This window comes from Fusarium subglutinans (genome assembly GCF_013396075.1).
Source record: "Fusarium subglutinans strain NRRL 66333 chromosome Unknown NRRL66333_c0000073, whole genome shotgun sequence".
Taxonomy (NCBI): Eukaryota; Fungi; Ascomycota; class Sordariomycetes; order Hypocreales; family Nectriaceae; genus Fusarium; species Fusarium subglutinans.
In genome coordinates this window covers 1252-27062 of record NW_023502136.1, presented here as the reverse complement: position 1 = coordinate 27062, position 25811 = coordinate 1252, and the positions used below count along the sequence as shown (strand labels likewise).

General features: G+C 50.7%; 7 protein-coding genes across 7 annotated transcripts; 4 read left to right on the top strand and 3 right to left on the bottom strand.

Annotated features, from left to right (window-relative positions):
- Window positions 1-1827: 1827 nt before the first annotated feature.
- FSUBG_6644 (2-oxoglutarate dehydrogenase mitochondrial) lies at window positions 1828-5035 on the top strand (the record flags this gene model as incomplete). Its single annotated transcript, XM_036684865.1, has 2 exons — window positions 1828-4438; window positions 4491-5035. 2 exons carry the CDS (start codon window positions 1828-1830, stop codon window positions 5033-5035), a joined length of 3156 nt encoding a protein of 1051 aa, XP_036537797.1.
- Window positions 5036-5454: 419 nt separating this feature from the next.
- FSUBG_6643 (cytosolic iron-sulfur assembly 1) lies at window positions 5455-6783 on the bottom strand (the record flags this gene model as incomplete). Its single annotated transcript, XM_036684864.1, has 1 exon — window positions 5455-6783. The coding sequence occupies one exon, from the start codon at window positions 6781-6783 to the stop codon at window positions 5455-5457; it is 1329 nt and encodes a 442-aa protein (XP_036537796.1).
- A 456-nt stretch (window positions 6784-7239) lies between these two features.
- FSUBG_6642 (tetracycline resistance) lies at window positions 7240-8815 on the bottom strand (the record flags this gene model as incomplete). Its single annotated transcript, XM_036684863.1, has 3 exons — window positions 7240-8409; window positions 8459-8473; window positions 8564-8815. 3 exons carry the CDS (start codon window positions 8813-8815, stop codon window positions 7240-7242), a joined length of 1437 nt encoding a protein of 478 aa, XP_036537795.1.
- Window positions 8816-10063: 1248 nt separating this feature from the next.
- On the top strand, window positions 10064-10951 carry FSUBG_6641 (uncharacterized protein; the record flags this gene model as incomplete). The annotated part of the gene is made up of 1 exon (XM_036684862.1): window positions 10064-10951. One exon carries the CDS (start codon window positions 10064-10066, stop codon window positions 10949-10951), a length of 888 nt encoding a protein of 295 aa, XP_036537794.1.
- A 506-nt stretch (window positions 10952-11457) lies between these two features.
- On the bottom strand, window positions 11458-14268 carry FSUBG_6640 (uncharacterized protein; the record flags this gene model as incomplete). The annotated part of the gene is made up of 5 exons (XM_036684861.1): window positions 11458-12075; window positions 12125-13034; window positions 13085-13314; window positions 13535-13678; window positions 13750-14268. The coding sequence occupies 5 exons, from the start codon at window positions 14266-14268 to the stop codon at window positions 11458-11460; spliced, it is 2421 nt and encodes an 806-aa protein (XP_036537793.1).
- A 1887-nt stretch (window positions 14269-16155) lies between these two features.
- On the top strand, window positions 16156-18232 carry FSUBG_6639 (phenol 2-monooxygenase; the record flags this gene model as incomplete). The annotated part of the gene is made up of 4 exons (XM_036684859.1): window positions 16156-16198; window positions 16254-16876; window positions 16930-17223; window positions 17273-18232. The coding sequence occupies 4 exons, from the start codon at window positions 16156-16158 to the stop codon at window positions 18230-18232; spliced, it is 1920 nt and encodes a 639-aa protein (XP_036537792.1).
- Window positions 18233-19741: 1509 nt separating this feature from the next.
- FSUBG_6638 (Ubl-specific protease) lies at window positions 19742-22950 on the top strand (the record flags this gene model as incomplete). The annotated part of the gene is made up of 3 exons (XM_036684858.1): window positions 19742-20344; window positions 20399-20507; window positions 20570-22950. The coding sequence occupies 3 exons, from the start codon at window positions 19742-19744 to the stop codon at window positions 22948-22950; spliced, it is 3093 nt and encodes a 1030-aa protein (XP_036537791.1).
- Between the last annotated feature and the right edge of the window lie 2861 nt (window positions 22951-25811).

The window sequence follows — 25811 nt, the reverse complement described above, 5'->3', positions numbered from 1 at the left end:
CAAGACTCACAGGAAGCTGTGGACCCTAGGTATCAACCACTAAGTTGGCGATCTGACGGTAGGTTAGCAGTCGATGATTAAGTACTACCTATGGTAGCTATGAATCCCCCAATTGTTGAATTGTAATTAGTTAGCAGTGAAAACTTGGGCTGTACCAAAACAAATATGGAACATGAAGAAACGACCCGGGGTCTGAACATAGGAGTAGAATTGACGCTTGTTTGATCCGCATACGTCAGAGCTTTGGACGTGCATGAGATTCCTTAGTACTCAGCTTCTCCAACTTATTAGGTAGTCGTACCTTATTAGTACAAGTACGTACTCATTCATGTCTGAATATGGCTGGTGAATTTACTATCCCTTTGAATCCGAGGCAGCACCACCTTAGTATCTTTTATAGGTCCTGCCAATTAAGAAGCTGGTATTAAAGGTACTTATATCTAGGGGACTAATAGGCTAAGATCTAAGTACCTATATTTAATAATGCAGGTTGCCGATCGTGACCTTTAGCTTTACTGCTGTGCCTCCTTGAGGCTGGTATTTGTGGCGTAAAGATCAGCAGCTAATCAATACTGGGGCCTGCCCCACAAAAGTACATCAGTGGTGCTCCCTCGGATTCAAAGGGATCATTCAAACTGCGTGTTTTCCCGTGACTCAACCCTTGACGCATTCAAAACGCTCTCCAAAACCTGAAATGCATGAGATGATGAATGCATGAACATTCCTACCTAGGTAAGGTACCTACCTATAAGAGGTACAGTACAACATACAGTAAATGTGGCGTCGGCTATTGATCCTGTTTGAACCACGCAACTAAAACTTCATCGAGGTTATTATACTCCGCAATCTCAGTTCCTCTCTCGTGCGACCTGATTCACTTATACTGACACGTTTTTCCCCCTAGGCTAGACCGTCTGAGGAAGGTCTCCCTATTTCCACAAATACACCACCAGGTTCTATTCTAGCCCCCCTAGAGTACAAGCACAAAGCCATCATCATGAATTGGTCGGCATTGAAAACCAAATGCCCCAAAATCGTGGGGAAGTACATACAAGCGATGGCCCGGCTCAACGGGTGTCATGGATGGTGAACGCTGAACGGCACAGCGTTTCCGGGAATCGGTCTCTCCTTGCTCAAGCATCACGGTGATCCTCGGTAAAGAAGCCTCAAGTCTCCGAAAGAGACCCCAAAGCCCCAAAAATATTAAACGTGCCCCAATGACAGTTGCCGCAAAAGCCCACGATGACCTCCAAAACAGTGTGTCATGTGGGTTCCCGGACAATCAAGGCCGGTCACCTTTCACCTTGGATTTTACCTAATTCTCCCCATGAAAACCCCCCAACACTGCCTGACCTGCACCGTGTGCCGCACTGAGTTTTCTCGGTGACCGAAGCGCTACGGAGGCCCCTAGCCAATGAGAAACCCAATCACTGGCGGCCAGAACCGGGTTTGCCGGGGTCGTCATAGTATTTTTGCCAACAGAAGGACATCAAAGGCCAGGCCAGACCAGGTACGTACGGTACCTAGCGGCTTGAGCTCCAGCGCTGCTCATACCTAAAACAATTTCTTCCCGTCGTCTACTTGTTCTTCCCGTGTCCCTCCCAACTTACCTATCCTACCTATCCGCCTTATCCATCCATCAATCCAGTCCAATTCCTCTCTCCTCAGTCTTCACGGGGAACCCTTTGTTGACTTACTCCGCCGTTCATTCGTGTTGTGATCAAGCTCGTCGAGGGATGCTTCCCATTCATATCCTCTAGTTCCTTTTTACGTCCCTATACCTGTTCTGTTTCTCCACATACACAAACACAAATACAAACGCTCATCATGTTGAGGAATTCGCTCTGCAGAGCTAGCTCGCAGCTCCTTCGCGGTGCTCGATGCTCTGCTGCCTCGTCTACCGCCTCTATCTCGACCCTCTCGGCCCGTACATCATCATGGAAGCTCGCCGCCTCCCGCCGCCCTCTGGCCGTTGCTGCTCGTCGCAACTATGCGACCAGCGCAACTTCTGCGCCTCCCGATCCTAACGATAACTTCCTCTCCGGAAGCACCGCTAGCTACATCGATGAGATGTACATGCAGTGGAGGCAAGATCCTGAGAGTGTCCATGTCTCTTGGCAGATCTACTTCAAGAACATGGAGAGCGGCGAGATGCCCATCTCTCAAGCTTTCCAGCCTCCTCCTAACCTGGTCCCAAACATGACCGGTGGCGTCCCTCGCCTTGCTGGCAACCTGGCCATGGAGGATGGCTCCGATGTCACCAACCATCTCAAGGTTCAGCTTCTTGTTCGTGCTTACCAGTCTCGCGGTCATCATACCGCCAAGATTGACCCCCTCGGTATCCGAGGTACCAACGACGCCAAGGGATTCTCCAACATCAAGCCCAAGGAATTGACTCTCGAGCACTATGGTTTCACCGAGAAGGACATGGACACCGAGTACACCCTCGGCCCTGGTATCCTGCCTCGCTTCAAGCGTGATGGCCGTGAGAAGATGACCCTCCGTGAGATCATCGACGCTTGCGAGAGAATCTACTGCGGTTCTTTCGGTGTTGAGTTTATTCATATCCCTGACCGTGACAAGTGCGACTGGCTCCGTGAACGTCTCGAGGTCCCTACTCCTTTCAAGTACTCTGTCGATGAGAAGCGCCGTGTTCTTGACCGACTTATCTGGAGTTCCAGCTTCGAATCTTTCCTGGCCACCAAGTATCCCAACGACAAGAGATTCGGTCTCGAGGGTTGTGAGACCCTTGTCCCTGGTATGAAGGCTCTCATTGACCGCAGTGTCGACTATGGTGTCAAGGACATTGTCATCGGTATGCCTCACCGTGGTCGTCTCAATGTTCTCTCCAACGTCGTCCGAAAGCCCAACGAGTCTATTTTCAGCGAGTTCGCTGGTACAAACGGTGCCGAGGATGAGGGATCTGGTGACGTCAAGTACCATCTCGGTATGAACTTTGAGCGTCCCACTCCCTCTGGCAAGCGTGTTCAGCTCTCTCTGGTCGCCAACCCTTCGCATCTCGAGGCTGAGGATCCCGTCGTCTTGGGCAAGACCCGCGCTATCCAGCACTACAACAACGATGAGAAGACTCACCGCACCGCCATGAGTGTTCTCCTTCACGGTGATGCCGCCTTCGCTGCCCAGGGTATCGTCTACGAGTGTCTCGGCTTCCACTCTCTCCCCGCCTTTTCTACCGGTGGTACCATTCACCTCGTCGTCAACAACCAGATTGGGTTCACCACCGATCCTCGATTCGCCCGATCTACCGCCTACTGTACCGACATTGCCAAGGCCATCGACGCGCCCGTTTTCCACGTTAATGCTGATGATGTCGAGGCTGTCAACTTTGTCTGCCAGCTTGCTGCCGATTGGCGCGCCGAGTTCCAACACGATGTTGTTATTGACCTCAACTGCTACCGAAAGTACGGCCACAACGAGACCGACCAGCCTTCCTTCACCCAACCGCTCATGTACAAGCGCATCACTGAGAAGGAGCCTCAAATTGACATCTACGTCAACAAGCTCATCGAGGAGGGCTCTTTCTCGAAGGCGGATGTCGATGAGCACAAGCAGTGGGTCTGGGGCATGCTCGAGGAGAGCTTCACCAAGTCCAAGGACTACACTCCTACCTCCAAGGAGTGGACCACCTCTGCTTGGAACGGCTTCAAATCTCCAAAGGAGCTGGCCACCGAAGTTTTGGCTACTAACGAGACAAGCGTCAAGAGTACTACTCTCGAGCATATCGGTACCGTTATTGGAAGCACTCCCGAGGGCTTCCACGTTCACCGCAACTTGAAGCGCATTCTCTCCAACCGAACCAAGTCTGTTGTTGAGGGCAAGAACATCGACTTCCCTACTGCCGAAGCTCTGGCCTTTGGTTCTCTCGTTACTGAGGGCTACCACGTCCGTGTCTCCGGTCAGGATGTCGAGCGTGGCACCTTCTCTCAGCGACACGCTGTCTTCCACGACCAGGAGACCGAGGATACATACACTCCCCTTCAGCACCTGAGCCAGGACCAGGGCAAGTTCGTCATCTCTAACTCTTCCCTCAGTGAGTTTGGTGCCCTGGGCTTTGAGTATGGGTACTCGCTGTCCTCGCCCCACGCCCTTGTCATGTGGGAGGCCCAGTTCGGTGACTTTGCCAACAACGCTCAATGTATCATCGACCAGTTTATTGCCTCTGGTGAGGTCAAGTGGATGCAGCGAACCGGTCTTGTCATGTCTCTGCCCCACGGGTACGATGGCCAGGGTCCCGAGCACTCTTCTGGACGTCTGGAGCGATACCTTCAGCTCAGCAACGAGGATCCCCGTGATTTCCCCACTGGTGAGAAGCTTGTCCGTCAACACCAGGACTGCAACATGCAGATCGCCTACATGACCTCTCCTGCCAACTTGTTCCACATTCTCCGCCGACAGATGCACCGCCAGTACCGCAAGCGTAAGTAAAAAGTATCCTATTCTATTTTCTATCGGTGCTAACTTGTCTGCAGCCCTCGTTATCTTCTTTTCCAAGTCTCTTCTCCGTCACCCTCTGGCTCGTAGTAACATTGAGGAGTTCACTGGTGAGAACGCTGGCTTCCAGTGGATCATCCCTGATCCTGAGCATGAGACTGGTGCCATCAAGGCTCCTGAGGAGATTGAGCGCGTTGTTCTCTGCAGCGGTCAGGTCTGGGCTGCCCTTCACAAGCACCGATCCGAGAACAACTTGGACAACGTCGCCATCACTCGTATTGAGCAGCTTAACCCCTTCCCTTGGCAACAACTCAAGGAGAACCTGGACCAATACCCCAACGCCAAGACCATCGTCTGGTGCCAGGAGGAGCCTCTCAACGCCGGTGCCTGGAGCTTCACTCAGCCCCGTATCGAGACTCTGCTCAACAACACGGAGCACCACACCCGCAAGCACGTCATGTACGCTGGCCGAAACCCTAGTGCTTCCGTCGCCACTGGTCTCAAGCAAGTTCACATGAAGGAGGAGCGCGAACTCCTCGAGATGGCTTTCACTGTTAAGCAGGACAAGCTCAAGGGCGAGTAAGCGGATGAAAACTGAAGGAACAGGTTTAATAGGGGGCTACAATATGGATAGTATGGTATGGTAATTGCATGGCCACTGATCGTTTGGGAGGGAAGAATTTTCTAAAAGCCGCTGGATCTGGGGAGCAATTGAGCTTCTCATGTAAACCACTTGTATCATACCCTCCTAGACGAAGGACACTTTTGCCCTACATTGGCATGGGCTTGGGAACGACATAGCATGATTTCTTTTTACTGTTTAAGTGTTCAGAGCACCTGACGGGTCGTTTCATTTTCTTCATCTGGCATTGCGTAGACGATACATCTAACTATCTAACTATCTGACCTACTGGTATTCACATGTGGCTCAAAGTATAAGTGAGTGAGTTTATTTTCGGTTGTATGAATGTATGTATTATCTTATCTTAGCAAAATGCAATGCTACCTTGGCGCGTCAATCTCAACCTGCCACGGCCGTACGATCCCGTCATCGCCCGTTGTAACTAGCATCTCCTCTTCCCCGTGCCGCTCCGAGCCGGTATCGTATCTCCGGCACCAGGTAATATGATTAACCTCAAAGGGTCCATGAGCTCCGGGTTGCGAAGTTAGGAGTCTCCAATTCGTCTGCTGTTGCTTGCTCTCCTCAGAGTTACCCATGGTTTGGTCTTGTGTATCGGTTGTCGTGACATGTTGCTCTGAGTCCTCGGAGTAAAGTGCAACGATCCCATCACTGCCAGTACTCGCTACGAGCCCTGTCTGTGCACTCCATGTCACAGAGTAGATATCGCGGGTGTGCACCTTGGGTAAGACAGATGTGCATGTCCACTCTTCTCGTAGAGATCTCCGCATCGTATTGGGAATCCCACCAAGAGCGCCGGCACCACCTCCCGTACTGTTCTCCTCCGCCTCATGGTCCTGCTTCAATGTCCACACCCTGATAGTATTATCGGCAGAAAATGTCAAGAGTCGCGGGAAGCGATCTCTCTCCCGGGGTCGTGGCTCCCATTGAAGCCCCCAGACAGTGCCCTCGTGACCCTCAAGAACAGCAACACAGACCCATTCTGCATCGCCATCTTCTCGCCAGATGCGCACTGTATTGTCATAACTTGCGCTGGCGAGCACGTCGGCCGAGTAGCTGCGTCGAGCGTTGCGGCCAGGGACGTCGGGACACCAAGCAACAGCCTTGACATCGCCCTCGTGCTCATTGAGCACAGCGATAGTCTCCCACTCGTCGTCTTCCTCAGATGCGCCGATATCCTCCCATATCCAGACTGACTTGTCGCGCGAGCAGGTGGCGAGATAAGAGCCCGAGGGGCTGAAAGCGCAAGACTTGATCTCCGAGTCGTGACCCTCGAGCACAAGCGTAAACTCCCACTCCTTGCTAGCAGCATCGGCATCATCGTCGTCGCTATCATCATTGTTTCTCCTCCGCACGCTCTGTGCCGTGACCTCAACCTCCAGTCCTCCCCCGTTCTGTTCCTGACCCTCCCAGCGCCATATTCCAGCTGTAGAGTCAAAACTGCCAGTGACGAGACATAGGTTGCCGGGGCGCAGATGGGGCTTCCATGCGACAGAGCGGACGGAGCGGGTGTGGCCTCCGGTAAGGACGCTGTGGGCCGAAGCTGTCGAGAGAGAGAACACAGTGACGGCCTTTCCGTGAGCGGTTGCGATCAGAGGAAGAGTCGGGTGAGGAACCGAGGCCCAGGCGCGTTGGTGAAGGTCAGGTTTGAGGGGCGTGAGGGCAGTGATGGAGGCCGAAGTCGGCGCCATGATGAGCGAAAGCTCGAAGGCTCGAAGGCGAGAGGGCAATTGACGACGAACCACGGAGATTTCAATGTTTGAGAGTGCGCCGCCTGGAATAGGATGTTTAGGTAATAACCAAGAAAGAGTTGAGGTGGTGAAGTCTAACGGTTCATTTGAGCATTTCCCCTCCTTAGGTCAAAAAGTCCACAATGTGATGGATGATGGATGGGGGTTGAGTGATAAGATAAGTACCTTAGTACTAGGTACTAAGGTAGCAGGTAAGGTAAGGTACCCCCTCTATTGAGCCAGTGACGTACTGAGCATAGATCTGACTACAAGGTGCATAATAAACTCACATACCGACTACTAGGTATATGACCCTACGATAAACAAGTTGTATAAAAGAAGCAAATAATTATTGCATCAATTCTTACAAAATGACAGATAGATACCTAGGTATGTACATAGCTGTATTTACAGCATCTAGGCCACCTTCGACTTGGCCCACAGCCAAGCCTCCTTCACATCACCTCCAGGCCTCAAGTTCTGTTCCCTTGCTCTCTCGAGACCTCCCTTTCTGAAACCTCCTGGGAGGAGAAGCCATATCAGAGTGATAGCACCAATGAGACCGACGATTATAGGCTGCAAAACTTGGACTCCGGTCTTTTGCGCGATGGCACCGACCGCGAATGGTCCCACAGCTGCACCACCTCCTCCAACCGCTGCCGCGAACCCGATGGCACTGACGTGATAATCAGCTGGGAGTAACTTGGTTGCAGCAACCATGGCAGCGGGGAACAGAGGCCCCAGAAAGAACCCAAGAAGCATGACGAAGATGACAGAGGCGACGAAGTTGGGGACAAGCCAGTACAGCAGTTCCAACCCTATGGAGAGCACAAGATAGACCATGATGGCCGTCTTTTCACCAGTCCTCTCTGTGACGAAGCCCAAAGCAACTCGACCCAATGTCAGCCCGAGCCAGAACAGTGTCACTGTCAAGCCAGCAAGGAAAGGTTTGGCATGTCGTACTCGAAGCATGAAAGTGACAATCCAACCCCCCAAGCTAACCTCAGTCGCAACGTATCCCAGGAGGAAGACGGCAACTATCCAGGTGATGGGTTTCTTGAGTGCCATGCGTGTTGTTGCACGGTCTTTAGCTTCGTCGTAGCGAACTCGCTGTCGATACACTTGGCCGGTTGCACCCCAGAACGCGGCTGTTCCGACGACAAGCTCAACCACAGCAAGTCCTATCATGATATAGTAGAAGGTGAACCAGTTCAGTCTTCCCTCAGTTACCATGGCAGATGCGATCAGAGGGCCAATGGTACCACCGAGGCCATAGGCGCCGTGGAGGAAGCCCAAGAGCTCGTTGGCTCTGTGCATGTTGCCAATCCAGGCATTGTAGCCACTATCTTGGATGCCGTTACCGAAACCAGTGAACAGCATTACACAGGGTAGCGCTGGAAATGGAGGGTGAAGTGCCACGGGAATGTAGGCGATGAGACGACAGAGAGGCCCAAGAACTGCAACGCCTCGTTGGCCTAGGGTGTAGTGTATCCAGTTATTGGTGAGTGCAGCGACTATATAACCAGCTACAGGTACGAGAAAGAGAGTAGAGACGGTGGTGTAGTTGATGCCATAGTATGTCTCGATCTATGCACATTAGAAACGAGTAGTAGACGATTCAGTAGAACACACGCACGTATGGCAGCAGAGCCTGTGAGTGGGTAGTTAGTTAGTAGACCGATTGCAGTCAATCATCGAAGCTCCAGGCTTCCATGACAGAGGCAGTAGTAACTTGACTTACCCCTGGAGATGCATCATTCATGCCCATGATGAGAAACGAGAAATTGGTGGCATAGTAACGATACGAGTTTATTCGAGGGCTGTTCCAATGCTCAAGTTCATTGACCGACTCTCCGCTGTCGTTGGTTCTCGTTTCGGGCTGCTGCACGGCCTCCACAGAGCCCAGCTTCTCTTCTAGCTCGTCGTCATGATTCTGTTGTTGACTTTGCTCTATCTGGCAAGATTTCGAGTTCGAGTTCGAGTTCGGTTTCATTGAAAGGTCGATAATGAGCTTGAATATCGATCCTGATTGATTTTGTAGTAGAAATACGTTTGTCGGGAGAGATATGAAGTCTCTTCATACGAGACCGCATAACTTATATGTACATGATGCTACTATATTAGTAGTTAGTAAGTCAGGTAAGTAAGTGCCTTAGCAGGTACTAATGTAAGGTCGGGTAAATTTCTCGCTAGAATGAATAATGCACCCACCCACTACTGAGAGATCCATAATTTATTTGCCAGTTGAGTTGAGCATCCAATGTCAACTCTTGTTTATTAATAACAAAGTGTTTGAAAACCGGGCGGGATAACGGGACGGTAGCCTTAAGTCCAATTTCAAGTCTGGCAATAACACCATTGGATCTGGGGATTCATTTTCAAGTCCACCACGCAGTCAGTAAACATCAGCGCAATATTTCTGTCTATTATCTGTGGGTGATAGTCGGGCATTATGTAAAGACACCAAACCTCATACATCACAAGCAATACTCTCAACTCCAGAGGGCACCCAACTTTGCGACTTTCATGGCTCAGGCCAATGAAAACGGTGAGGTTGGATCTTATCGGATGTGGTTTGCGCACAGCTGAAGAGAAAAGGGAATCCCGGAGAGTTCTTCATCATATACCTACCTAGGTAGGTATCCCCAATACAGTGGACGTGTTGAAATGAGGCTGTGTACAGCGATGAAATGATACGCCACGCGGGGTCTTTTATGACGTCATCAGCTTCCGAGCCTTGTCCTCTCCCGTCCTGTCCTCTCCTCTCCTGTCCACGATGCGCCTCTACTTTTACCAGGCAGCCCTACCTACTAGGTAGGTATTTCCGTCTCTTGGTCTATCTGATGTATGTACTGTAGCTAAAAGGGACTCGTCGTTATCAGCTACCTCATGTGATACACACTACTTACATCTTCAAAAGCCTAAACTGCTGCTGCGCCACTCACTACTTCAGCTCTTACAACTCAGCTAAGGTATCTTGCCTTAACACTTAGGTACCTTAGGTACTTAGTTTCTTAGTCTTCCTCGCAACTAAGGTACTTACACGGCGTGTAGTTATTTGTCCTCACAAGACTGACGTCCACCCGTTGAGCTAGGGTGCCTCTTGACTGTTGTCCACCTCAGCCACATAATATAAGCCTCCAACTTCCCCTCGTCTCGCCTAAGGTACTCTACTATACCTGCCTTATACCAAAACCAACCGTCTCGCTCTGCGTCGCTTTACACTTACTTATACCATACAATGTCAAAAGACTACTACGAGTACGAAGAGTACTCTCGTCGCCGACGCGACTTTTCTCCGGACAACTATTCCGGTGGTGCCTCGGGGCCTCAGCAACAAGGACCTCCTCCTCCTCCTCCTCCTCCCCCTCCTGGCGCTCCTCCTTATGCCTCGACCTCTCGTCTTGATGACCCTTACTACGGCGGCATGCCTCCTCCTCCTCCGCGGGAGCGCATGACCCTCGAGCCCCCCGAGTCTCAGAACCGCCCACGATCTGTCCCACCAAACACCACCATGGTCCGACGCAGTCGCTCCCGCTCCCGTCCTCCCTCGGATGACGAAGACTATGATGACAGACGGAGCTCGCGAAACCGCTCACAAAGTCCCATCACCCGCGCTCGGAACGTCGTTGATGAGAACTTCTCTCATTCCGCCGGCGGCATCGGCGCCGGTATCTTAGGCGCTGTCGTTGGTGGTCTTGTAGCTCGCGAGGCGACTGAAGCTGCAACACGCCGCAAGCACAAGACCCGAGGTTACGAAGACGAGAACGAGGACCGCACTCGTCTCGTTTCCACCATTCTCGGCGCTGTCGCTGGTGGTCTTGGAGCCAATGCTCTCGCCAATAGGGTTGAGGATTCGAGGGAGCGAGACCGACGACGTCAACTCGACTGGGAGCGTGAGCGCAGCTACGTGCGCGAGCAGGAGATGCCCCGCTACGAGCAACGGAGATCCAGTGACCGTGATAGAGAGGACGACCGCCGCGATCGTGATCGTGACCGGTATGATCGCGGCAGGGCACTACCCCAAAACGATGATGATGATTATGACTTCGTCTACGATGATCCGCGATGCGAAGATCGAGAACCTAGGCGACGTAGAAGCGAGGATAACTACCGCTATCGGCAATAGTCGACCTTTCTTTTTCCCCTCGACTACCTATTACTGCTTCATTATGACATCTAACGACAGTAGTTCTTTCGCTTATTTTCTTTTTATTTCCTTCTTCTCTTGGTTTATATTAACTGACGTTTAAAAACTGCGAGCGGTACTAGAAGTGTTTTTCATTATCACAGGCTGAACCATCAGTCTGGATATCAACTTTTGCAGATCTCACGGGACATAACTTGGCGCCTCTTGGATATATACATAGTCGATACAGTTCTGTTTCTAAAGTGCTTACGGTGTCATGTATTGATTTCATGTGCCTATGAGAGTCCTTTTTGACAAATTCTAGGATTGCTTGTCGTATCGATTTTACAATGTATTCGCCACCATGACAACGATTATTGCAGCTGAATCCCCTGTTCTGTTTGCAACTCTCCAGCTCCATGACGACGTGCTGTCCAACCAACTCAACTCAATCGAAAGCAACAAGACCAAAACCATGACCTGTTATAAGTAACAAGCCCATTAAATCATATCCCTTCCTGAACCGCTGCCCGCTGTCGCTCGCCTCGGTTGCTGGAGTCCCTGCCATTACCTCCAGTGTGTTCTCGAGCATCTTGCTCTCGCTCCACAATCACCTTGAAGAACTGAGCTATGTCAGCCAGCGCGCGCTGCTGGTAGTCTGGGACATCAAGCATTTTAAAGGTTGACTGGGTGTCGACCAACTGCTTCGCAATCACAGAATCTGGCTGGCAAAGTGTCCGGACACACATTGCTCTAGCATTGACCTTCATAGTGTGCAGGAGCCCGCCAATCTCAACAGGATCGGCTTGTCGGCGGCCATAAAAACGAAAATCGTCGGCATGCAGGTTGATAAGTTCAAGCTGCGTCTCCAGGTCGTAGCGGAAACCAACAACCTTAGGTCGGCCCTTGTTATGCCACGCATCTGCTACCTTCTTGAGCTTGTCAGGCACAAGCCGACCCTTGTCCAGCTGCACCGTAATATATTCATTCAATGCAGTGCTAAGGTTGAACTCCAGTTCGCAGTAGAGAAGGCTTTGCTCTCTGGCATTTAGTGAAACGGTGACCTGTGATGTCGGCCGAGACCGGACGGTGGGCGCCCGACGAGAGGTATAATGAAGCTCCGTCTGCGTTTGAATTAGTACAAACATCTAACGCTGTATTTCACCAACATACCATGTCTTTTGCGAGTTTCTTGATGTTGTCCAAAATTCCAGTCTTCTTCTGGGGCGTCTTTGCGCTTTGATCAGGCCTGCCGTCAGGGCGTTCGAGCCACCCGTTATCCCCAATCATTATTTTTTCGCCCTTCTTGGAGCTTGGGTAGTCTGTTCCTCTGAAATAGAACTGCAGTGGTGAGAATACGGGAGTGTCTTGAACAGCCCGACGATAGTTGCTGATATTGGAGCCCACTGTTACGACTTGTGGGATCGGTGGAGAGTGCACTGCGATGGCTCGGGCCTGTCTCAGTCCATCGGCAGAGCTCTTCGACCGTCGCGGCCTGTTGACCAGATCCTCTGGATGGCTTACCGACTCCCTGATCATGGAGGAATCGTGGCTCCTTTTCCACTCTTGAAATGAACCCTCCTCAGCACCATTGAATTTTGATTGTGACCTGGCGTGGCTGAGGCGAAGAGGTGATGGGCGGGCAGTTTGTTGAGGGGAGTAGACCGAAGAGGCATCATCGTCGAAGATCAGCTCACGCTCGAAGGTTCCCTGCCCCAAAGGAGAGACTGAATCGGGAATATCTTCCATCTCGGCTGGCCGAGGAACTGCCCCACTGCGACGGGGATTCCCAAGCTGCAACGGAGAAGGCGGGTTGATATGTCGACGTTCCGCTAAACTGGCAGAGAACAAGTCCTTGGAAGAGTCCGAATGGCGACCGGGCATAAGCTCCGAAAAGGTTGGAGAATTCACATCAGAGGGACCATCTTCTCTAGTAGTCCAGCCGTAGGAATCCTCATACTGTAGAAGTCTTGGTTTGTTCTTTCGTGGTGTTGACCTTGGAATCGTTCTTGGAGTGGCCATCGTAGACTTTTTCTTGAACTTAGCAGCCTTCGTTGGGCTCTTATCGACTTGACGACTGAAACTTCAGAAAAGTCAGTTGGAAATACAAATTAAGAGAGACATATGACATACGCGTCCGTAATCTTGTCAACTTGGCTCTCAGTCAAATTCATACGAATACGAAGGGGTTGTTTGACAAGACGCTTGCGCGGAGATAGCGAACGCGCTCGCGACTCGAATCCTGGTGAGATATCCAGGAAGTCTCCTCTTAAAGGCGTCAATACGGATGCTGAAGGGTCGGAGTAGCGCCCTCTATTCGAACTTTCTTGTTGCATCGAGCCCAGAATCTCGAATCCCAGTAGCTACTTAACAGTAGCTCCGAGGATACAGGTTGATGGTGACATATCACGGTCGAGGTTCAGGCAAAGCACTTGAACGAAAGCCAGGAAACAAAAACGAGAAATGCTAGCACGGTGAATGAATGCTTGAATGAATCAGGGACTTCGGTTGGACCAGTCGAAAACTTGGGTGCCGAATTGTGGTCAGCTGGCAACAAGTGTCAACGATAATGCAACATCTTACATATGCTACTTTGCTGTTGAAATGATCTATAAGTCCCCAGCAAAGCTTGTTGGAGATACTCACCTCATCTGCTTGCCAAAATTTAACATATCCTGCAACACCGCCTGGAACATCAGTTGTAGCTAATGGGAGCGGTGTTTCCATCTGTAATCAATGCCACTGTCGAACCAAAGTTGAGGCGTGAAAGGGCCGTGGAACCTCCAGGAGTTTAATACTCCTTTTGTTGGAGAGGCAGTTATCATATCCATTGCTTTATCTTCGGCGACTGGCAGTTCTCTTATGAAAGGTGGAAGCGATCTGTCGCTGGTGAACAACCCAAACTTCCTCGCAAAGTTGGCGTTGGGTATTTCGCAGTCCCTGACCTGAGCATCGAACTGCTGTTTGAATGTGTCGTGGGTCAGAATGATGGAATGATCATCTTGGACCAGTGCAGGCTTTTGATTCTCATTTTTCCCGCTTCCCTTGTCTGTCACGCGGAACATATGTATAATTTGAGTCATCTTCTCTGGGCTGATGATTTTGGAGCTCAGTGATCGACGGTGATGACGGCGCTCGGTCTGTGCCTGATGCGTTTCCGTGGCTCTTCTTTTGGGTAATTCGTCGAGGTCAATTGACTTTTCACCAACCAGTCTGCCCTTATGAATCATATTCTCATTCCATTGCATCTCGTGAAACTCCCTGGCCTTGAGCTGACGAAACGCACGGGTACCCCCGTCGCGAGATGAAACATACATCGTATGTTCTATCATCCAGTTCTTTCGTATACCGATACCGCTTGGGTAAAGTGATGACCTTGCTATTATAGGTGAGTAGTCTGAAAGTCGAGTGCGATATCTTTGAGGGTGGCTTTTTCTCCACTCTGTAAGGGCAGTTGTTGGTATGATATTGGACGTAACAGTTGTGAGGTGCGGGACATGAGGGAGTTCGAGATCAGTCTGCTCCTTTTGTCAGAACCAATGGCCGTCGTGAGTCCAATCGAGGGTTTCCCACATGTCTGTTCAAGTGATCATGTCTCCAACGCTGAAATGCTGCACCTGGGTCATCCGAATGATGGCAATCGACTTCAATCATCTCGTAGAGTACGCCTCCTGCGTACCCAAGGAACTCGTCACCAAGGTGGTCTCGTAATACTAGGAAGACCTAAATCACGTCAGGAAGCATTCTTTGTCGATGTGTAGGCATCTGACAAGCCGGATTCCATCACGGTACTGGTAGTTACGAGGTATGTGGGCGCAATATCTCACAAGAACGTTGCGGCATTCTGCGAGGTGTCTGTTAGTCGACGTTCTAAGTTTGTCTCATGCCTACACTGACTCTCTTCGTCAAAGATATCTGTGATGTTCAAGGACCGATCTCTTGCGAGGTAGGCAGAAAATTGGGTGGTATCGCCCATTCCCGTATCACTTGGTCTTGGATAATCGTTCGTTTAAGTCCGAATAGCAGCTTACAAGCCTCGCAAGTGGGTGATTCGCAAAAGATATCACGTTTCGACATTCAATAAGTGAACTTTTCTATTTGTTGTACATGCAAGATCACAAGACAAAAGTGTCGCGGTAGTGGAAGGGACATCTTGAGCTTGTGTTTCCAGTGCAACAACACTCGTGGTACATCGCCTGGGGCTATTGAAAGAATAGTGACTTCCATTTTCGAATACTCGGCACTTGACACACAACAGAGAAGTTCAAAGGCATAGTTCCTTCTACATTACCTTAGCAAAGTCTAGGGTAAGGCAGTCATGTGTGTACCTTGGGTCAAGCTCAGAAAGTGGTTCGTTGAGGCAGGAAAGCAGTTCTGTATCAAAGGTGGTTTCATGTAGGTAGGTCGCTGGGCTTTCCACCTCAGAGACAACCAAGCTGAAGGGACGACTCCGTCTCGCGCACTCACTCTACACACCGTAGATTGGGAACAGGACCAGGACCTTCATGTCTTCATTCAACATAACCCCAGTCAATTACTAACGCCAGACCGTTCATTGTCACATAGGACTGGATCTTGGAGAAATGAGATCTCGGCCTCCTGCCCGGCATTCGAAGGGCCCACTCCCGGGCGCTGTAGTACGACCCAATGCACGGGTGCAGTTAAGATATGTTAAGATCGAGCAGTATTTCATGACCCAATACTAACAGGCTCCATCGTTCCCCGGCGCCCCTGCAACCGAGACAAAAGCCGGACCCGGTTGCGGCTTCCCGAAATCAACTCCCGATTTCCCAAATAGGCAGTCTCGATTCCTGGTCTCCTCTTCGCCCCAGAAACCCCACACTCAAGACAGCTCGACCCCATGACGACAAGTGATTATTCGTCTCGCCAAACCACGAAGCGGATATTTTCCGTTGGCTAGAACATTTAGGCCAGAATCTCTATCTAAAAACAATGCACCAGACAGCAGATATGCACTCCACATCCCGTACCGAAGTCTGATGCCGTCAATTCCCCTCGGGTCTGAGTCGCACCAGACTTCTGCTTACAGCATGTCCGGCCAGACCCCCGGCATCTCTGGATATCATGCCTATCGCATTTTAGCATATAATATGCGACCCCCCATCAACTCTGCCTCTTGTTTCCTCAGATTGACCACACCAGGAGATACCTAACTAGCCAAACACCTCTTCTTTTACTACACAATGTCTCAATCACAGCCCGATCGCTCCCCATACTATGACATTGGTGAGTAGTCTGACGCTGTTGGCCATACCAACCAATTGAATGCTAACATCGCTAGTCATTGTTGGAGCTGGCCCGGTTGGCCTCATGCTCGCAACATGCCTTGCTCGTTGGGGCTACAAGATCAAGCATATCGACAACAGAGCTGAGCCGACCCCTACCGGTCGAGCCGATGGCATTCAGCCACGCTCTCTGGACCTTCTTCGCAACATGGGCTTAAAGTCAGCAATCATGGCTCATCACCCAGCTCGCGTCTACGAAGTTGCCTTCTGGGATCCAGCTTCGTCGGGAAAGGGTATCGCCCGGACTGGAACATGGGCCAGCTGCCCTGATTTTATCGATGCTCGATACCCTTTCACAACCTTGCTGCACCAAGGTCTGATCGAGCGTGTCTTTATCTCCGACCTCGAGAAGAATGGAGCACAGGTCCAACGGCCATGGACAATCAAGGGCTTTACTTCCGATGAGAAGTCTAACCCCGAATATCCTGTCACTGTCGAATTGGAGCATGTCGATGGTACTGCACAGGAGACCATTCACGCCAAGTATCTGTTTGGTGGCGAGGGTGCAAGGTCATTTATCCGCAACCAGCTTGGCATTGCCGTTCGCCACAAGGATCCCATCGCCCATGTTTGGGGTGTCATGGACGGTGTCGTGAAAACCGACTTCCCAGATATCAAGGTAAGCACAGCTGCTCAACAAGCCCTATTTCATGGTGTACTGATGACGCTCAGATGAAATGTACCATCCATAGTGAGCACGGCTCCATTATGGTCATTCCGCGAGAGGACAACATGGTCCGTCTTTATATCCAGATTGCATCGTCTACAGATCCCGACTGGAACCCGAGACGAACAGCCACCGAGGAGCAAGTGCAAGAATCGGCAAAAAAGATCTTGCAGCCTTACTCAATTGAGTGGGAGCGCGTCGAGTGGTACTCCGTCTATCCTATCGGACAAGGCATCTCAGAACGATACACACTGGACCAGCGAGTCTTCCTTGGTGGAGATGCTTGCCATACACATAGTGTAAGTCTTCCCGTGCTCCAATTGTCACCACGCGCTGACACACCCACAGCCTAAGGCCGGTCAGGGAATGAACACAGCATTCCTTGATGCCCAAAACCTTGCTTGGAAGATCCACGCCGTTGAATCCGGGTTTGCCAGCAGGGAAGTCCTCAAGACATATGAAACGGAACGCAAGCATGTCGCTGAGTCTCTCCTCGATTTTGATAACCGATATGCGAAGCTTTTCTCTCAGCGACCACCCGCGGCTGCTGAGGTCCAGGCAGCGTCAGCCAACCATGGCAAGAACGATGTTCAGGACAACGAGTTCATCAATGCTTTCAAGGAGTCGTGCGAGTTTACCAGTGGATACGGTGTTTACTACAAGCCCAACGTCTTCAACTGGTCACCAGAACATAATGCACAATCCCCACTGATTCACCCAAAGGGGACCAAGCTACGAACCGGCCGCCTTTTTATCAACTCGAATGTAACAAGAGTAGTTGACGCCAACGTTGTGCATTTGGAGCAGGAAGTACCCTTGAATGGCGCGTTCCGATTGTTTGTCTTTGCAGGTGTCCCTTCAAAGACCCGCCAGGCTTTGAAAGATTTCGCCAATCATCTCGGTAGCCAGCGGTCGTTCTACGCAGCTTATCAGCGGCCCGATCTCGATAAGGTCTCATACCATGAGAAGCACCTCCCACACAGCCGATTCTTTACCATCTCCACGGTCTTTTCGTCCAAGAGACCTGAAATCGAGATCTCTCGCGATGTGCCTGGAGTGCTTGCCCGATATAGGGACCATGTTTACGCTGATGACCGGTCTGATGCACGATTTCCTCAGGCGAAGGCTGTAGCCCATGCCAAAATGGGCCTTGATGAAGAGCTTGGTGGAGTGGTCGTTGTTAGACCTGATGGATACGTAGCAATCGTGGTCAGCCTTGTCGAAGGTAGCGGAACAGTGGATGCTTTGAACGAGTATTTCTCGACCTTTTGTACAAAGAAGTTGGGACCTACTTTGGCGCAATTGTAAGGGGTGGAGACTGTTGACCTCAAAGGTTATCGAGACACGCTGGTTTGATGTAAATGATGGCTTTAGCGAATGTACATATGGTGTTTAGATTATCTTACAATTGAAGTTACTGCATAAGTATACAAAGAAAAGAATCGCTCGGCGAAGCGATTGAGAGGTGCCTATGTGTCTCTACCCTACCAGAATCTCAGCAAACCAATCGCGAACCATGATCCGAGTCCTGCTTTTGAAGAAAAATTATATCGTCAAAAATTAGCATTGAGTTACCGGTCTTTGTCCCATAATTTGTTGGCCCAAGCTTGATTCTGAGAACCATTTACTACTAACCTTCCATTGGTAGTTTCTTCATAACTTGACGTAACTTGACGGATAGAACAAGGAATCTTTGTCCTGGTTTTCTGTCTTTTATTAGGTGCAATATCTTATATAAGGTACTTAGGTTGGTAAGTTGGTACCTAAATTACGGCTAGGTATACCTATAGTAGATGAAAGCCAGGTGGTTTTATACAGTCTCAGGATCCATCAACTGAGATCTGTTCAAAGTCTCACTCCTACCCTCGCGCGCTCAGAAGACCCATTTCAGACAACAACCCGGGCAGCATCCATCACTGTCGTTTCCATCATGCTGGGGTGAATAATTGGCTCCTAAGGTCATCCAATTCTAGGTAGGTACCTACCTACTTACTTAGATGCCTTAGGTGGTAAGGTACCTTAGGTAGTTATGTGAATTTGACCAATCGCGGCGACGTCACGCGTAGCCCCACCTGACCTGTCAATGCGCCCGCACTGACCCCCATCTGCACGTCCTGAGAGGCTGAAAGACTTCATGTCTTTCAACTGACCACTGTAGGCAACCTTCCACAGCGACATCATCCCCTATGGGCTTGCGTGGTCGTGATGGCATCACCGGAACGATTTGGATAAAGGAGACCTAATTGGGAAGTGGCTGTAGCAACTCGACGCGACGCCATTGTTGTCGCGCTCACGCGTCTTGGGCCCGAGCTCGAGTGATCTGGCGTGGTAGAAAACGAACTCGATTCTTCGACTCAAACTCTCCTCCTTTCTTCTTCCAACCATCAACATCAACTGCATCTTCGATCAGCTTCATTCTGACTCGTTCGTAACTTCGATTCTTGTAAGAACAATTTCGCATTGGCTTCGCAGCTTCCCGATTTCTTTCGATTTACCGCTCGTACTTTACTACACTTGACACTGCTTGACACTTGCTGGCACCTGCACCTCGGTTTGCTTCTGCTTCATTGTCACTGCGATACAATACAACAACAACAGCACGTTGCTGGTACCTACCTAGCTCGGGTTGCTTTGTTGACATCGCATTTCCCTGTTGGCTGTTCACTTCTTACCTCGTATTCCAACTGGATCGCGATAGCTTCACTTCAACTACACTTCATTTCACTTTTCTTCTTTCACCAACGCTACTGCTTCGTTAGGACCAAGTTCCACATTGCACTTTCTAAATTTCACTTCAAACCCAACATATCGCTCGTCATGTCTTTCTCGCTTGAATCGCGCATTTCGGTCCACCAGTCCGCTAACCAAAGGGGAAGCTACGTGCCTTGGCATATCGTGAAAGCTGCCGAAAGGCGACGGGAGCGACAGCAGCTACAGATCAACTCTAAGGCTAAAGCAACTACCCAGGTCCAAGTCTCCCTGCCTTCACCAAAGGTTGAGTTCGTCACTCCTCCCAGGCAGATCAGGCGCCCTACTGCGCGTCTTTTGATTGACTCACCACTTCCGCGCCGCGAGATTTTTCAAGATTCCGTTCTTCGCCAAAGATTCATTGACACAGAGTCTCCCCCCAATCTTAATCATTACAGCAATCAAAAACCCCGACCCAAACCACAGGCCGAAACTGCCAACACAAATGACGGGGCCCCCAGCACACCCACACCCAAAACTTCCACTACCACTACCCCTACCTCTGACCCCAATCTTGTTGTCGATGGCATACAGACACGCAAGCGTCGCGCCGAAGATACTGAGATCGACCTTGTTGCCGCACAAATCGGTGTCACTGACACTTCCACCCCTATCATTACTCTTCGCCAAGGAGAGACTGTTCCTAGCGAGGAATCTGGCCAACAGGCCCAGGTAGGCGCATCTCTTGTCATTTGCATACCTGCCCTAGCTCACTTGATACTGCAGACCTCTAGCCGCATGCTCGGAATCACAACGGGTGCCAGATCTATCACCAGGATGATATCTAGCCTCTATTCGGCCTTCACAGGCATTGGTGAGACGATCACCAGAATCTGTAAGTTTCAACCTCCCCACGCCTGACAGCCTTATGTTCTTTCTGTTCTAATTCGCTACTAGTACGACCTCAGTCCTATCAAATTGCAGAATGTCGCTCTTATTTGAGTGAAAACCAAGTCAGCAACAAGCGTGTCAAGATTAGCACCAGTTGCGATGACATCGTGGTCTCCAACTCAAGCACTCCTGGGCAGAGTGCTGGGCTCCGCTGGATCGACCAAGATGGCCTTGCTACATTGCTGGCTGACTATAAGTACTTCGCCAAGTCCTTCATGACAGTCTGGGAATGCCTTGAGCAAGGAGCCCGACAGGAAGCAAACAAAGACCTGGCGCCACTGAGCATCCACATAGTTGATGCCATCAATCGTTCTGAGGCCATCAACCATGACTTTTACGATATCTTCACTTTGCAACTGCAGAGGATTTATGACTACTTGAACAGAATCTACGAAATCGGCGTTATCGTCAAAATTCGGGATAGCAATGAATTTGTTCCTCCTGTTCTTGATTACGGACTCTCTGCGGAGTTCGCCGCACACCTCGAATCGATGAAGCACTTTCTATCCGGCCCCGCGCTTCCTGTTGTTTGCAACAATATTCTCAAGAAGTATGGGGAAGATTACTGGAACGTTTCACAGGCATTCCTGGATCGAGTTGTGCTTGATATTAAGGCTATCCTTCGCAACCTTCCTGCCCCAAGCTATGTCGACTCTGAGGAGTATCGTGGCAAGCTACAGGACATATTCCCTACCCCACCACGAACTGACCTCGAGACGCGTTTCTTATTGCCAGGATCATTTCCTGAGTCCGATGAGCTTAAGGAGCGAATCGACACAAATCCTGATGAACAGACTGCTTCACCCACTGAAGCAGCAGCTACAAAACCCGCCGTTCAGGCCACTCTCCCTGAGCCAGTGCCATCGTTCCCTCGCCCTGATGTCCCCCGCCCTCACTACTACAAAACAGACTTTCTTCGCGCTGGGTTTGCTCATGAGAAGATCAAGCGGATAACACCCGCGGATTATCGCCAAACCTTCTATGAGGAAAGCAACGAACACCAAGCCCTAAAGACCAAATACATCACCGACTTCACTCCTAAGATTCCTCTTACCTCAAATGAAACCGGAACTCTCCGATCTATTCTTCGGAATCGACGAAAGCATCCGTCAAAGGTCACGCCCAAGCGTCTTCGCGTAACATGTCGACCCAAGGCTGTACGCTTTACAGACGACACCATCAGTCCGAAACCAAGAACACATCTGGGTCTAGATGTACCCAAACAGATCAGCTATGACAAGGAAACGGGAGAGGCCATTCCTCCGACCGAGGTATTTCAGGAGCAACGCCCTCATTGGACCCGTGGATGGCTCAACATACCACCTGCTCCCGTGGAGGAACCACCCAAAAAGACCACACTCAATCCTTTTAGCATTGATGAATGTCTCCGCCGTCGCCGCTTAGAAGAACACGATGGACGTGACTTTCATACGCGTATCAGCGAGTTATTTGAGCTTCCTTCCCTTGATCTCCAGATCAGCGACGACTCAAGGGCCGGAATTGACCATCAAGTCCAAGAGGCCGCCCAAAAAGCTGCTGAAGAGGCTCGTTTGGCTGCTGAGGCAGTGCAGCGTGAGGCTGAAGAAAAGGCTCGAAAGGAGCGCGAGGAACGCCTCGCTCGATCTGGAGGACTTCGCGAGCCTAATCAGACATTCGTTGCACCAGTCTCACCGGAATGGCACACAAGGGCAATGAACACGCTCAATGCGGCATCGTCCACGAGCCTTGCGAAGTCTGCCGAGGGTGTTGACCTCCGAAAACACGACTTTGCCAAGATCGTGTCCTCAACTGAATGGCTAAACGACGAAATTGTCAACGCGACTCTTGTCTGGCTCGATCGAGCTATCAACTCAGCTGCCGGCATTAAGGATGTCAAGCGGAACACTCGCAAGATCTGGACTCCGGGCTCATTCTTTTTCAAACGCCTTCAAGATCAGGGCACCGGCAACACCCAGAGGACACTGCGCCGATATGGCATCGAGAAAAGAAACTTTCTCGACATTGACACTATTCTCTTACCCATCTGTGAGCATTCCCACTGGACATTGCTCGTTATTCGGCCCTCCAAGCGAACTGTTGCCCACATGGACTCGATCAATGCTGGCGGCAACCGTTCTTACACCGCGCGTGCCATGGCGTGGATCCGAGACATTTTGGAGGAGAAGTTCGTTGAGGATGAATGGAAGACCATTCTCCACGAGGCTCCTCTGCAGAACAATGGTCATGACTGCGGTGTTCATACTATCACCAACGCTATGTGTCTCTCCTTGGGCATTAGTCCTATTGAGGCATACACTGCTGACGACATGCCCACCCAACGTATTCGCATCGCTTGCATGCTTCTCAACGGCGGGTTTACAAACGATTTTGACCTGCGAGTTTACTAGGATTCCAATACCACGTATCGGATAACACTTATCAAACACAGACTACTTTATCATGGCTTATGGAAGGGGCAGGCGTGGCTTTTTTGTACAAGGCGTTCAGGCAGAGAAAGTACCGGGGACAGGACCGGGGAAAAGTGTTTCGGGTGAGATACCACTGCATTGCATTCATTGTCGGAGTTATAGCTATTATTTGATCCACGAAGGAACGACTGTTGGTCTAGGCTAGCCGCAGTGCTGGATGAACAAGTACATAATACAATTCTCAATAGTCAGTTTTCTCTGCTCTGTATCATGAAGTATGCTCGGGATTAGGTGCCTAGCCCATGAAAAGACTCGGTGTTTCTTATGATTGAATCATGGAAAACATGAATAATATTCTAGACTCCCTTGTTTGCGAGGCTTATATTTGCGTGTTATCACAATTTTCCCCGTGTCAACCTCCGGTCTGCCACGGACAGTAACCGGGGCATGCTGTGAGTGGCTTGTAAATAATGCCGACCCTGAGAAGACATGAGCTGATGGATTCCGGGTGCTCTTGGACAGTCTCGAGAGAGAAGTGCAAGCCATGAACTACATGACGAAGTCAACGATCACGCAGATTTCTGGATCCTTGGCGTGCCGTTGTATTCCGCATTCCCTTACGTACAACTGCTAACTCGTCAGCCATAAGCGAGCGAGCGAGCTCGGGTGAACGAGCGTCAGAGACAACAGCAACAACAGGTGTGTGATGCCATCCCCCACAACACCACAGGCCAAGTGGGCGACGCGTGGGCCTCTAGATCTGCTGGGACTATAGGATATAGGGGCCTTAGGGGGCAAGAAAACAACGGATCTTGATATGGGGTGTCAAAATAAACTCAGTAAAGGTTGTCCTAAGCTTAGGCTATATCACCTAAATCTTTTTGTCATTTAGGATCGAGGTCCTGGGTTTTCTTTCCTCCCCTAGAGGGGATCAAAGTTCGTGTCGTCTCCTATGCTCTCGTCTCGTCCCTCTCTTACTGTGCTATTATGCTCGAGGTCGGCCATCGATAAGTTTCGCTGTCACCATCTAGCCCTTCGCTTGGACGATCAAATGGTTGGATCGAACTGGAGAATTTCTCGTAGCCCAAACATGTGTCAACAGCAGCCACTTGAGTCGGCGCTTCTATTATTGATTAGATCGGGAGGACAAATGTAGCAAAACCTGGTGATTCGCTCAACTCGGTATGGCTAAAGACAAGAGAGAACAGACCCAAACGCCGGGACACTATCAAGAAGAACAGAACCATTATTCAGCCACAGCCAGACACGCACGCTGTTCACCTTGATGGCCCTCAAAACGAGGACAGCTCAGATGTGCTGTCAGAGAGAAAGTTCGATTCCAACAGAGAGGATTTTGTGTAAAGTGCTGGCACCTCACCAACCGCCGCCCTCTGTTCACAATAGCGGGAGAGAGGTAACAGAAGCCTTGGCGTTTGTTGGTGGCTCGCATAGGACTCATGGGGGCCCTTGGAAAGCTCCTACAAAGACTGCAGCAAACAGATTCCGACAAAGAAAGGCCGGGTCTGCTTAGGGGCGTTCGAGAAGAACTGATAAGTTCGACGTTCCACCAAGCCCGAAACCCTTAACATATCCGAGGCCCATGCAAAGCGGCGTGCGTGTTTGTTAAGTTGGCTCAGGAACTTCGGACCATTCGAAATAAGGTAGGTATCGCATCCATGGCCATGGTACGCCGACACTAATAGGCGCGTGGTGATCCAGGGTCCTCAGCTGCAGGACACTATTCAATATGTGGAAGCGGTTTTGCCACAGGCAATGTACCAGAAAGAGGCGGATCGAGAAATAGGCCCGTTGATATCCACGTTCTAAGTCAGTGACGATGGCCGGTTCTGGGGTTTAGACGAAAATGAAATGAGCTGAAGGCAAAAGGTTTCTGTTTGTTTGTTTGTTTGTTTGTTCGTCTGTCTGTCATACGCACGGCCTGCTGTGGACGAACCAGACCTCGAAACGATGTTACCCTCGTCAACTTTTACCGCCTGTTGGGTTGAACGCGTGAGTATCGAATCGCGTCCACAACTACCGGTAGCGACTCTGTGTAGGCAGGCCACGCACGGAGTTGGTCCGTCCGGTCATCGTTGATTCCTTTCACGATCCTTCTACCGATGCGGGCCGATCTTGGAAAGAATTAGAGACGCCAGGGATACGACACCATATTAAATGTCGCAAATATACACGGCGTCGTCCGCTTACTAGGGGGGGGGGGGGGGGGGCATTGTATCGTATCGCATAGCGACTTCGCAAGGCATCGCACCGCGTCTAGCCTGTATGTCAGCAATGCGATGTGGTGCGATATAACTCTTGAAGAGAGGACGGCGCCAACGGCATCCTCTTCTGATGCCCGTAGGCAGGGTCCCGACTCATGTGGACAGCTTGGGTGCGAGATGCCTGTGTCAAGCAAGTTCCGGGCCGTTGTAGCGGCAGAAGCTTCCAGACATGGATGGTCTGCCTGCAAAACTGGAGACGTAATGCGAGGAAAATCGATAGTTTCAATAAAAGCTTTTCTTTGGGGCTTCGAAAAAGTCTTCTGGAACGCGCTGAGAAGGGAGCGGAGCGGAAATGGCTGAATCTGGGTCCAACTCTGCCGGGGCGACAACGAGATCGTGGGCTTGCAAGCAACTACAACAAAGAATTTTTCTCTGCATCCAACCCTTCTTCCTCGGGTCGGGTGCGTGCGTGCGTGCAATGTGTGTTTCGTTGGACTTGGTGGTGATAATTAGATGGAGACACGGCGAGGCCGGTTGGGGTTGATGAGTGGTGACACTCCCAACCCATCCAATCCAAGGGCTGCGGTACCTTAGCAGGGTAAGCAAGCCCAGGGTGTG